Source organism: Tigriopus californicus, chromosome 12 (genome assembly GCF_007210705.1).
Source record: "Tigriopus californicus strain San Diego chromosome 12, Tcal_SD_v2.1, whole genome shotgun sequence".
NCBI lineage: Eukaryota > Metazoa > Arthropoda > Copepoda > Harpacticoida > Harpacticidae > Tigriopus > Tigriopus californicus.
Window position 1 is genome coordinate 12,362,376 of NC_081451.1, and position 12,711 is coordinate 12,375,086.

General features: G+C 38.3%; 1 protein-coding gene and 1 non-coding gene across 2 annotated transcripts in view; both read right to left on the reverse strand.

Annotated features, from left to right (window-relative positions):
• LOC131891360 (meiosis regulator and mRNA stability factor 1-like) overlaps window positions 1–11,301 on the reverse strand; it is a gene marked incomplete at its 5' end in the record, with an annotated part of 22,538 nt that extends 11,237 nt beyond the window's left edge. The window contains 4 exon segments of the mRNA XM_059240891.1: window positions 8,194–8,381; window positions 9,336–9,488; window positions 10,245–10,366; window positions 11,250–11,301. Of these exon segments, the coding sequence (XP_059096874.1) occupies window positions 8,194–8,381; window positions 9,336–9,488; window positions 10,245–10,366; window positions 11,250–11,301 (515 nt within the window).
• Window positions 4,220–4,411, reverse strand: LOC131892454 (U2 spliceosomal RNA). Its single transcript, XR_009374565.1, has one exon. It is a non-coding gene; the product is annotated as a U2 spliceosomal RNA (small nuclear RNA).
• Window positions 11,302–12,711: the final 1,410 nt, after the last annotated feature.

Genomic DNA, 12,711 nt, shown 5'->3' on the forward strand with positions numbered 1-12,711 from the left:
AAAAAAGTGTGATACTTCCTTGCCTTTATTTTATTCAAATGATAAATATTGAAACAAAAAGTGATATCAGTCTCGCAAATATGTTCAAGCATAACCTGATATCAGTAAAAGTGCCATGGAGAGTAAAGATTAATTGCATGAGAATTGGGTAACAGAAAAACCAAGACTATTCCATTGTCTTCAAAGTAATGAGTACAATTAATGAGAAAATCGTTTGCACCTTTTCTCATACTTAAGTCATGTCTAATTTGTCAAACGCACTAATTAGGGATATGTCAGGTGTTGTAGATTTTTTGTGATCATACATCTTTTGACACACAAGACTCACCCCTGATCAAACGTGAAAACACCCTTATTAGATTCAAAACAGTTGTCTGCCCCTCAATCTTATGGTAAATATTAACCTCTTCGGAGTAGAAATCCATAAAAAGGAGTATGAATTAGAGCTCTTCTTAGGATTCTAGAGTCTCCCAAAGATATGCAGTCATGTCCGAAGTCCAAACCCAATCTGAATCCAAAAAAGATCGCTAAAGCTGAACCCAAGAAATATTGCTCAATCTGAACCCAATCTGATTATAAAAAAGGTCAGGTGAATCAGATCTGAACTCAATTCCAAAACGACCGATTTTGCGACCATAGAGTAGTAATATTTTGCATATGCGTTTGTTTCTTTCGAATATATTAGAGACTTTCAAATAAAGGATTGCATGAGGTTTTTGAGTCCAAATTAGTGTTGTGCGTTTGTTTGAAAGTCATCAAAAGTGAGAAAAATAGCCTTCTGATTGCAATAAAATGTTATCTGAAGTCATAAAAGACCAACTTTGACTGATAAATTTCATACTTATTACTCTTGAATCCTCGCATTAAATATGAGAAATAAAGCATTATTTGTTAACTTCGATTTTTAAGGGTTTACTTTTAGCGGCTCTCAATTTCCTCCAATTCCATTTGCTGGTCATGAACGCCAGAAATTTAGCTATTACCGCTAGATTTGAGCACTAAAATAATGTGACTTTGGCGAAAGAAATGCATTGTTCTCGAGATGATCATCACTCCAGGTTGTTAAAATATCGTACTAAAATTTTCAGCTCAATTGAACGGCTGGATCAAAAGTTAATCAATGGCAAAAGCCGACTATGTAACTCTTTACCAAAAGTATGTGTTAATCAGTTGCCAAAAGAGTGCTACCTCATTCAATCTGTGCTCGGTTTTTTATTTTGTTTTAGAGAGGGCAAACATAAGACTTGACCAAATGGCTTGCTTGAGGCGAAAATTGAGATCATAATTGTGGCGACCTATGGCCAGTCTCATTTGATGCAGAATGTAATCCAATCCATTGAATGAAATTAGCGCACTTAAAATTCAACTTTAGGGTCCGCATTCAGATTCTGGGCGTTCATGCCATGAACAACCTTTGTTATGTCTTAAATGATGGCCGTTATTCATTTCCCTTAGACGTGTAAATTAAAGAACCTGCATTCAACCAAAATGATATTTGGAGTTCTCTGGCTCGGCCCATCAAAATAAAGCCTACAAGCAATGAACACCAGTTTTATGATTATCAAGTGATTATCAAGTGATTCTCAAGCTCAATGTATTCCACATTGAAGCTAAAATGAATCATTTTTGAGAAAAAGAGAAATTGTAACTGGAACACTTATCTTGCATGGGAACGAAAGTCCATTAAGGAGCTTTCAAGTCCTAATTCCAGGCTTTTCTATTAACTTGGGAAAGTGAGTCTGTTAACAAGGTATGGAGGGACAAAAAATGCATTACAGCACAGCCTTTGCCGGACAAAAAAGAAAAAGCAGCTAACAGTCATAGGTTTCAAAGGGTTCCAAATGCAGAAAGCTGACTTATACACCGCCACAATTCAACTAATTTAACTTTAAGTAGATGTGCTTTTTTGCCACTAAAACGTTTTAAAATGATGAGATTGAGAGAAGTTGCCTTGGTCGGAAGATAATTTTCCTGTTGCAATAATGTCATTTTTTTATACCACTAATGGAATAGCATCACTTGCCTTTATTTTGTATTCTTCAATTTTTGAACAAAGGAATAAAATTATGTTATCAAGATGGTGCAACAATTGTTAATTTACAGGTTTGATATCTTGAGGTATTCTAATTTCTTTTTTCCTGATATTGAATGTAAGGACAGCAAATACTATCTTTTCTCATTTTCTGAAATTTTGGGTTTCTTTGTATGTGTGGGATTGTCGCACAATTCTAATAATTTTGAAGAGAGTAGGTCCATTCACACACTTTGATTTAGATGTTTGATTTAGTTTATTTTGCAATATTGGATCCGAACCCAATCCGACTTTTTTCATTCCTAATCCGAATCCAAAGGAAATGTTCAATCCGACCGAATCCGAATCGGAAATTTTCTTCCCAATCCAAATTTGATCCGATCCGAAAAGTAGGATCTGATGCACAGCTCTACACCATATTTTAAATTTATTTTTGCGCCATCACATGACCAAGAGTCTGATGAAAAAAAAAAAAGATTTTGAAGCTCAAGGAAGTTTGTGATTTCCTGTATCTGCATAAAAGGAGTATATACCGGGTGTCGAGGATAAGATTAGACACACAGTTTTTTCTTTCTAAAATCCTTGAAATCTTTCAAGGTTGCGTGAGGTTGACATCATTTTTTTGTCATTGCCCGCTCTTTTCATTTATGTAAACAAAAATACCAAAATGTCAAAGCTGAAATCTATGAAAGCAAAAGGGGAATCCATTGTAGCTTTGCTGTGTGCGGGATTCACTTCTAAAGAAGTAAGTTGGAACCTTTAAGTGGCCGCCGGACGATTTACGATGTCAAAAACTGTCTTGATTGGCAGGATGACTGTAATCCCCCCTCCTAGGAATGCAAGAACACCAGCAGTTAGATATCCAAGAGTGGTAGCTGGAATAAAAAGATGCATCAAGGCAGTTGCAAACAAACCAATGTGATGCCTTGGATTGGATCTCCAATCTGGTTGCCAAAGGGATTCAGACTTAATACAGATGCCTACATTGAGGATTCCAAGTCTACAGTGATACCCTGGATGAGAAAAGTAGCATAAAACCGGCCCTTTGTATAGCAACAAGACTTTGCTCCTGCTCATTCAGCCAAAAGGACAATCTCCTACTGGGATAATGAGGTAATCTTTTGGAGGCCTAAACTATCGCCCCAAATTCTCCAGATCTTAAAATCTGGACTATGTTGTATGGTCCTATGTTGAGAAAGAAACTTGCAAAGAAAGACCCCTTTAACTAAAGTTCTAGGCCGCCAAATTGATCAACATTGAAAATTCTTCTCCAGCCACAATCCGCAATTTTTGTCACTGTTTTCAGACAAGATTGGCCAAAGTCATTGCTTCAAAAGATTCATATTTCGAAAACTTGGCTTTAAATAAAAAAAATGTCAAAAAATAACGTAAATTTTACGTAGTCTAATCTATAAAATGTTGGAATTTTAGCTCTCAAAATTACCTTTTAAGAAATTTATGATGCTCTTATGTGAAAGTAACAAATTTGTCTAATCTTATCCCCGACACCCGGTACTACTGATGGGATCAAACAAATAATCACCGAGGTTGCAACTAGGCCTACCAATTTACAAATTCAGTGGCATATGGCATTGCTGGGTGAATTTCGGAAACCTGCTGGTCACAAAAAGTAACCCTGATTTTTTTTTGATCAAACCAGGGTTATCTTTCGTAACTAGTTACTAGTAATTGTAACTGTTACTAGTAAATAGCTTTATCCAGATATTTTTATTACCCCACCTTTACACATTTCCATGTGCATTCCTTACTGACTTGGCTGCCATAAACAACCAGTGTCACGTCCTAGAGCAGTGCTACCAGATTTTGCTACTAATCGCGTTTCCAGATTTTGGCGGGGCAAATTAACACCCCACAGCCTGTCACTATCCTTAACATCTTTTTCATCCCAAAAAGGTATTCCCTCACTGCTGGGAAGAATATTATTGGGATTAGAATCTGTCATACATAGAATACAGGAAGTAGATAAATTCTTTCGGAATATCCTTTCCACACGACATATTGATGACCAGATAGACTACATTATACAATAAGACGGTCAGTTTCAGGCCCCCATTTCTCGTTCACTCATATTCCTGGTTGGGGCATACTCTAAACTACTAGGCATATACACATATATACACGTTAAATACCCTATTTCTATGGACTAATAACAAGAGCTTATAAGAGGGGAAGTGGGCCGTTCCTTGCGGTACTGCAATGCAAGGCCAACCCGTGATGAGGAGGGAGCAAGCTCCGAAACCTCATCCCCTTCTAAATATAAGTTTAATATCGAAGAGGACACATGGTCCTCGTATCAGATATTAAGCTGATAAGAACAGATACTACACTTTGATCTTAGCCAAAAGGCCGAGAAGCGATACCTCCAACATGGCTACAAAAAATATATAACAGTTTCGGCATTCCTTCCTCTGGTGACTACGACATTTTCCATATTGACATTGTCGCGCGACTTCCGTATGTTGTTTCACCATTCATGTGCCACCATTCTGTGGCGCAATTTGACATCTACATATCTTGATTTCACAAGATAGCGCTCAGATTAACGCCGTACACACATGAATGCTTTTAAAAGGCCTTAATTTCAGCAACGCTCGAGAGACAACGTTTCTCTTCCTGCTAAAAGAACGCGCTCAACGTCTTCTTCCTTTTTCTCCCTCTTAGTAGCCTCTTAGTAGGAGAGAGCTTCAACCTAATTTTGTACTGGCCTCCGTCCTATTGCTACAAAAAAGATACATGTTTCACATTTCAACAGAACATCAAAGAGGCCTAACGTAATTATCAAATATCAGTATACTAAAAAGGTCTTTAATTTTTAATCCAATTTTTGTTCAGCAAATCAGGAGAATTGAGGGTTTTTTTTCCTGACTCAGCGATTCCTTAAATATTATCTCATGTTTGAAGAGAATTAACCTTTGTTGCAGGCCTCTAACCTGAAATTCTGCTACTTTCAAGAAACAGCTGAGCAAGTCTGTATTGTGTACACCTTGCTAATTTCATAATTTCTGTGAGCACTATATGCAATAAATCAAAGGAGCCACTTAATATAATTTCAGGTCTCGAAAAAGAGCCGCCGTAATATCCCATTATAGAACTCCTTCACAATATATTTTCGACCAAGGGTCTCAAATCTGCCCACAACAGATTGGACTAAGAAAAAGTTCTTGGTGAGGATATACTATGAAGAAACATAGCTCCTCCTTCAACGGAATATCGCCTCAATAACTTGACAAACACACAGAAGCATGTTCATGAGTCATGAGCCAAATCAGTTTGTATCAAATTTTTGAAGGACTCATTCTGTTCATTTCGCACTTTCAATGGCTCATTTCGACAAAAAATGACGATCAGGCAATAATGCTCTTCAACATTCTCTGCTGACTTCAGATTCAGACACAGCTTTAAAGATACAGATATCTCAACTGACAAATGAGAAAGCCCTCCTCTCCTGATTTGTCCCCAAAATGACTGGGTCCATTTCATTTTGTGTCGGAATCAATTTTTATTCAATTTTAAAGTCTACTTTCAATGATCACAGGCCTGTTTTTAGTGCTCGTACCTCAGAGTCAGGGCCTTCTTGGACTTTAATCGGTATGGAAATACATAGATGTTCATTCTGGGTAACGTCCAAGCCCAAACTCACGTACGTACGAGCACGGAAAGCAAGTTGTTTTCGAGTGGTAAATAATTGCAAAAATAATCTCGGATAGCAGAATAAAAAAAAAGTCCAAATTGAGGATACAAAAATGTCAAGAAATTCAGATTTCTTGTAAACCAACAGCCTTTTCCATTTAGCATAAAATAGCTAAGACCACGAATGAATACAGTCATGTAAAGGGTGGTCAATTATAAACTTAATGAGGCATTGAAGTAATAATATTTTAGCACAAAAAATGGAATTATACGATTGCAAGAGGGTTCTTGATTCCAGTCAGTTTTACAATTTCGCATTGGAAGTGAAGGGGAAAAAAACATCTGACATTATCCTGTGACTAAGACAAGAAGTCAAGGGAAGCTGGACCATAAACATATTTCATTGGTTTGTTTCACCTTGTTGAAACTACATAGTACTAGTACGATATTGAGCCAAGGTATTGGTATAACGTCAGAATTAAACATAAAAGATCTTTTGAGTTTTAAATACTACTCACTGAATTATTGAAAATTGTTTAAAAAAATCTTTTTCATGTCTTTTACTTTACATGGGTAATGACCTTGGTCCCTTGGGTGTTCCTTTGCCGTTACTCTAAGGCTGGTCAAATCTTGTGTTAAAAATAAAAAATAATATCTTGAATTGGTATCATTTTTCTTTGGTCTACATTTGCCTCTGGTTCCTCTCTCCATTCCATTGCACTACCCCATCTTGACTACGCTTCAAATAAATGAGACAAGTCAAGATGGGGTTGAGTCCATGTTGGTTGGCAAGATGACATTTCAAAGACAGAGTATGCTCTCCATTTTGTTCAACTTTCCTAATGGGATCGGACTTCGACTTATTGACTTGTGAAATGGTTTTTTTTCCTTCTCTTTTTTGATTCATTCGTCCATCCCACTTCAAAACTTCAGAGGAACAAAAAGAACAAGGATGCCTCAAGCGGAGGTTGAGAGAGTAAAGTGCCTCCTCTAGAGCTTGGCTTTCAAAAGCGGACGCTCTATCTTGGTCCTTAAAAACCATTGAAATTCGGCCTTCTGTTGAAAAACTGAAGACACAAATTGCTTCCAATTGGAATTAGGGATAAGTTTTTGTTTTACAAGAATGCATTTATTGGTTGTTCTTTACCGGAATTATCATTTGAATGTATCTTAAAAGCCTACTGTCAAACAAACTATGCTTCCCGCTTTTGCCAAGTCAGCCTATCGCATCTGCTCTATTACCTTAAGAAAGAAAGGAAAAAGAAAGAGAATGCCATAAGACGCACCATGTAAAGAGACAGTCTCGTCAGCTGAGGCCTTTGCTTGAGCTGTTTCATAATTATTTGCCGCTTTTCTTCGCCATTCGTCAGGAAGCAGCGCTCAAGAGGACGCACCAAGTTCAGTTCTTCGAGGCGCTTCTTTCCGTTTCCCAAGAGTCAATAGACAAACGGGCGCATTAAATAATAGTTTTGATAATCTCTAACAGCTATGAAAAAGGGAAAAGTTCACGAAAGTTAATTTAAAAAGGTAGTGGGCAATGCTCTCAACATTCCACAGAGAGCGATTCAAGCTTCTCACAAATTCAAATAAGGGTTGGTTCGTGTTGCAAAAAGACATGACTTACGAAATTCCCAGAGAAAATCGCAACATATTTTTCTTGCGAAGCCGAACAAGAGTCCCTTCTAAAAGACTCGAGTCTGGCTAATTGCTCGAATCGATTTAAAAGACTCACCCCAGCACTACTATTGAGGGTTGCATCGATGATTCTGTTCAACAAAATGGTACAAATGAACTATCACTCAACAAGAACCAAAATCGGAGTCGGCAAATCCGTTAGAGCATAAATTCCACCCACCAAAACAAAATGCATATATTAATCCACTGAGAATGCATCTACAAAATCACTCGTGCGACAAGCGTTTCTTGAAAGAGGCCCCAAACTCGTCAACAAACTGCCCGCCTTGCTAAAGGTCATTCACAATGAAAATAATCCTGTCCCAATTTCAATCACGACTTGGATAACTTCCTCTAGACCATTCCGGACCAGCCTGTCTAAAAGTGGCAATCAACTATCAGCCAACTCCGATTAGATTTCAGATTCACTTTCGAGTGACCTTGAACAGATCCAAGATTTGTCTGTGTGTTGCACATGAATTATTTTTATTGAGCTCCTTTTGCCAGGAACGAAATGTAGATTATAACATCGTTTATGAACACGTTGTACTTCATGTAAAATGTCAAAAAAAATATCCTTGCATTTTCCGTTTGATTATAACTCCTCCTAGAGCTAAAAGGATCCCATGTTAGAACGGTTACAAAACTACAACCCAAAAAAATAAAATTGGGAAGTTTTAAAATAGCTCACTCGATTATCGAAAATTCAATTGGATCATGGTGAGAGTTGGTTGTGATGTTTGTCTCGGTTTTTCCTGCACAAAATGCTCAAAATCAGGGTGCCGCACATTTTTTCTCAAGTATCCTCTATTTCAAATGGCTAATGCGAGACCTACCTGAGACTTCTTCGGTGATGCTGACCACATCTTTGATCTTGTACAAGTCCGAGACTCCGATGGAACTGGCGTAGCGCTTCTCGAACATGTCACGGAACTTGAACAACTGCAATCGTCCCTCAGGGACCTCCTTCAAGATTGAGATCACTTTCTTCCTCAAAATGGCCGGATTGGTCGTGTTTGTGTTGCTAGAACCAGGGATAATCATCACTGAATAACGAGTCTAAATTAGCATAAATGGGACGTGTGGGACTGTCCACAACATGAGGTTAAAAAATCGCGGGGCATCTATGACCCAATATGGACGAAATTAACTAGTTTAATAAATTTAGTCGTCTTTTTCGTGGGCTCCTATTCGAAATCAGGCTTTTGCCACGAGAAAATATGTGATGGTGTAAGATATTTTTCTCTAGAAGGGCTTGAAGACCTTCAAAATATGATATCGCATACATGATGATTTCCGTTTCAAGATCTTCTCTAGACATGTGTTTTTAAATCACGTATTCTTAATCTTACTTACTTTTTCCGAGGTACTGAACACATTTGGGACTTCATTCCATGGATTATTTTTCTGCACTTATCTATGGATGCAAAACACACCATGCCCTATCACCGAATCTCAAATTTGCTTTTGTAAGCCATTGTCTCGACTTTTTAAAATATGTCCTCTCTTCCAGGATCTAAATTTCCAGTACCATAAATTGTGGTATGCAAGTCTAATGGTTCAAAGACTTATTGAACGCTATTGAAAATGTTATTTCTAGGAGTGAAGTACAACTTATCATGACTTTTTACAAGGAGTTCAGATTAAGATGGCATCAAAAATTGCATCACTCTGGGTAGGGCAGAATTTTACACGGTAAAAGGTAGCAGGCGAGTGACTCCTTTTGAGTATGAAAATGCAACATTAACGCCAAGATGTAATATTAATGTGACTAGTGTCAGTTTTTTAGCAAGATCGATAGCGGGGAAAATGCACTAGAATATTCAAAAATACCCCAATCAAAATAATCTATGAATTCAATTATTTCTTTTTCTCACTTTCCACTCGCTCCCTCTCCAACATGATGTCTTTTTTCTTTCATGTTGCCTTTGACCAAAATAAAGTCCGTCTCAAGATGAGCCTTCCTTCCGGGACTTACTTGTAGTTGATGAGAATGCGCTTATTTCCAACTTTACTCCGATGCAAGCGACTGATGGCCAATTGAGCGTCCTCCAAGGAGGCCATTTTCACGGACGCCGAGGTGTTGCCATCGGATTGGGTGAACACGTTGATTTGACGCACTTTAAAAGGCCTGGAACATACATAGGGAAATATTTTTTATCCATCCGGATGTATGTGGATGTTGCCTTATCCACGAGGTGTTGCCATCGGATTGGGTGAACACGTTGATTTGACGCACTTTAAAAGGCCTGGAACATACATTGGTACATATTTCTTATCCATCCGGATGTATGTGGATGTTGCCTTGTCCACGAGCACCAATAAGTAAATATGTTATCATTAGAGACGGCCAGAGCATGCAAAACATGTCGATTGTAAGTCATAAAAATGGCATACAAGTCTGGTCATAATATGCAAACATATATGCGCTTAATCTAAAACATGCATAACAAGCGGTCATCACATGCAAAAAGATACGCTCTTAAAGTAGTAAAATTTGGGCTCTGAAATCAGGAAAGCAATTTCGGTTTGAAAAAAGGAATTAGCGGCGAATCAATGTTAAGTAACAACTGCGGGCGGAGAGAACATTTTCGGGAGCAACAAAAAGGGCAAGTGCAAGGGCAAATGGTAAAAGTATCGTCAAGAAGGGTTGGGGGGATAGAGAATCGAACCTGAAACCGCTCCTTCGCTAGGAAGCTGCACTAGCCACATGTCCCTGAAAACAGGAACTTCCTTTGGACAGAAATTAAACCCACAGTATTTAGGTAGGTGGGGTTTGCCTCGTTTCAGCGCTAAGTGTTCTGCCACTCCGAGGACATCAAAAAGTAAAATGCAAACTTCAGTCGTCTCAAGCAAACAATCGTTCACATTGGGGTTTCAGGCTTACTCGAACATGGTGATGAGGATGGATTTGAGCTCTCTTTGCTCAATACTTTGATCCAAGTTGGTGACCATGAGTTCCACGGGACTGGGCGGTACATTGTTTGAAGGCGGACCATGGACTTCATCCTGAACAAAAGAAGTATTTTTAATTGATTTTTTGATTATTCAAACTATGCGGCATCACTTCCCTAGTCCTTCCTACTCCTTGCATACACTACAGTTACAGGTGTCAAGTTCACGGGATTCAAGCAACCTCTACCATCTTGCCATGAATGTTGTTGTTTCTCCAATGCTGAAGTCCAAGGTGCCATCTTTGTAAGTTCCACACCAATTGTCCATGTTTATTTTCAATTTGACTATTTCGATATCAATTTCGTATGTGATGTTATATTGTTCTACACCTTTTAAACTCAAACAGCAAAACCGAATCAAGAAATAATTCAAGAACAATTTGCGTTTCCAACCGTTCGTTTGGAAGGTTCTGAAAGAGCTGAGAAACTAGGGCTACAGTTCACCGTTTTAAAAATTTTAAAAAAATTAAAAATTTTAAAATAAAAATACAAAAATTTTAAAAAAATTTAAAAATTAAAATTTTTTAAAAGTTCTTGACATTTGCTATTGCTTTTATTGAAACTACACTGGAAAAAGAAAATAAGTAGCCTTTGTGAAAAAATTGTCCTTTTTTAACACAATAACTATGTAAATATCAAGTATTACCTACAAAAAATAAAATTGAAGCCTACTTCTAGAATCAAGGCATTCAATTTCTAGCTCTCAAAAATCAAATGCCGTTCCGTTCTCCAATCAATCACTAACAGACTACCTGATGATCTGTATCTGTGCTTGTGGCATGATGCACATATGGTTTCTATCCCGAAAGAAAGTGAACATTTCGCCCTCACGATAAAGTGATAAAGAAACCCCCAAGGAACGCTCTTGCCCATGTTGGCAACCAAATTCAAAAGAGATCCCAATTCATAGACCACATGGTTAAAGAGCAGACACTCACCTCCAGATTGGCTGCTGCCACTGCCGCATACGCCAAGTAATTGTGCCGTAAGCGCTCCTCGAAGAGTGGAGCGATCCTGTAACATGGAATGGTTTCATTTGAATAGCAATCAATCGGATTCAATAACAGCTCATGCTTTTTGTAGAGAGTTAGTTCCTCACTTTTTACATTTGTTGAGTGTTGTTTAATGAGCCGTTTCGAGGCCATTAAACAAGTTCGAAACCCACTGCAGTCTAGACCAATCCTTTGAAGGTCGTCGACAAGCTAGTACCTCGGATGACAATCCTTTGAAGGTCAAGTTAAAGGAGGCTGCTCTCCAAACAAGTTCGATGGTCACTTGACTCACATTATGAGGTTTGTTCCCTGTCCTCTCTTCATTCAAAGATGACCGGTATGAAGAGCTTTTACATGTATGAGTGGCATACTATTACTTATTATGGACATTTACTTGTTAAGACACATGCGTCAGAGAAAACAGTGCTGAAGGAGACTACTCGAATCAATCTATCATGATGTGGATCAAATACTTCAATTCAAAAAGGGGTTCATTGCAATCAAATATCCCTAGTCTTTGAAGTGGCAAACTTCCTAAAAAAAAGCGAATGCACGACCCCACACAAATGAATCTCTGAGGTTCCGTGCCGGAATTCGAAACATGTTACGACCCTAAAATGAAGGAGGAAATAGCAAAAAAAACATTTTATAACACGACCTGTCGTTAGAAAGACCGAGCTGGCAGGATTTTACCTCACAAGACACAGCCAAAAAAAACACTTCTTTTTCAAGTTTAATTTTTGACGGACTTTTCTAATCATTACAGGGCATGTCATCACTAATCATCATACCATGGAACTGAACTATCTATTATATTTCGTCTATTTTCCATTGCTTATCTGAAAAAGACATTTGGTCAAGAAACGAGTTTGAGTTGGCAAAAAAAAAACAAAAACCTAAAAATTGTTAGGCTGATCCGAAAGGTCATGAAAAAAACATCCAAGCTCAACTTGAAAGGTGCTGTCGGATCAACGACAAAAATAAGTGTGAGATCCACACTTGACCAATGTGTCTCCTAATAAGTGACACGATTACGTTCCCCTCATTAGATTCCATCGAAATAAACATTGAAAGTCATTTGGGTCGGCAGAATGGATGGATGGCGACGGTTTTTTCGGATTCTGTTTTCTAAGCTCCTCTCTGTTCTGCTCTTACCACGTGTGGATCTTCATCAAAGGTGAAATACTTAGACATGAGGGTCTGTCTACTCAAGATGCCACGCCGTCGGCAGATGCGGCAGAGGTTGGGGTGGCTATATTGCGGCTAATATAACGGGTATATTCACAATCACACGGGTCGCCCGCCTCCAGAATCACATCTTCTTCCTCCAATTTTGGCTCACCATCCAAGCACGACAAGTTAGGCCCCAGTTAGAAAGGGCCTTCAGTGATGCCAAAAATGTTTTTTT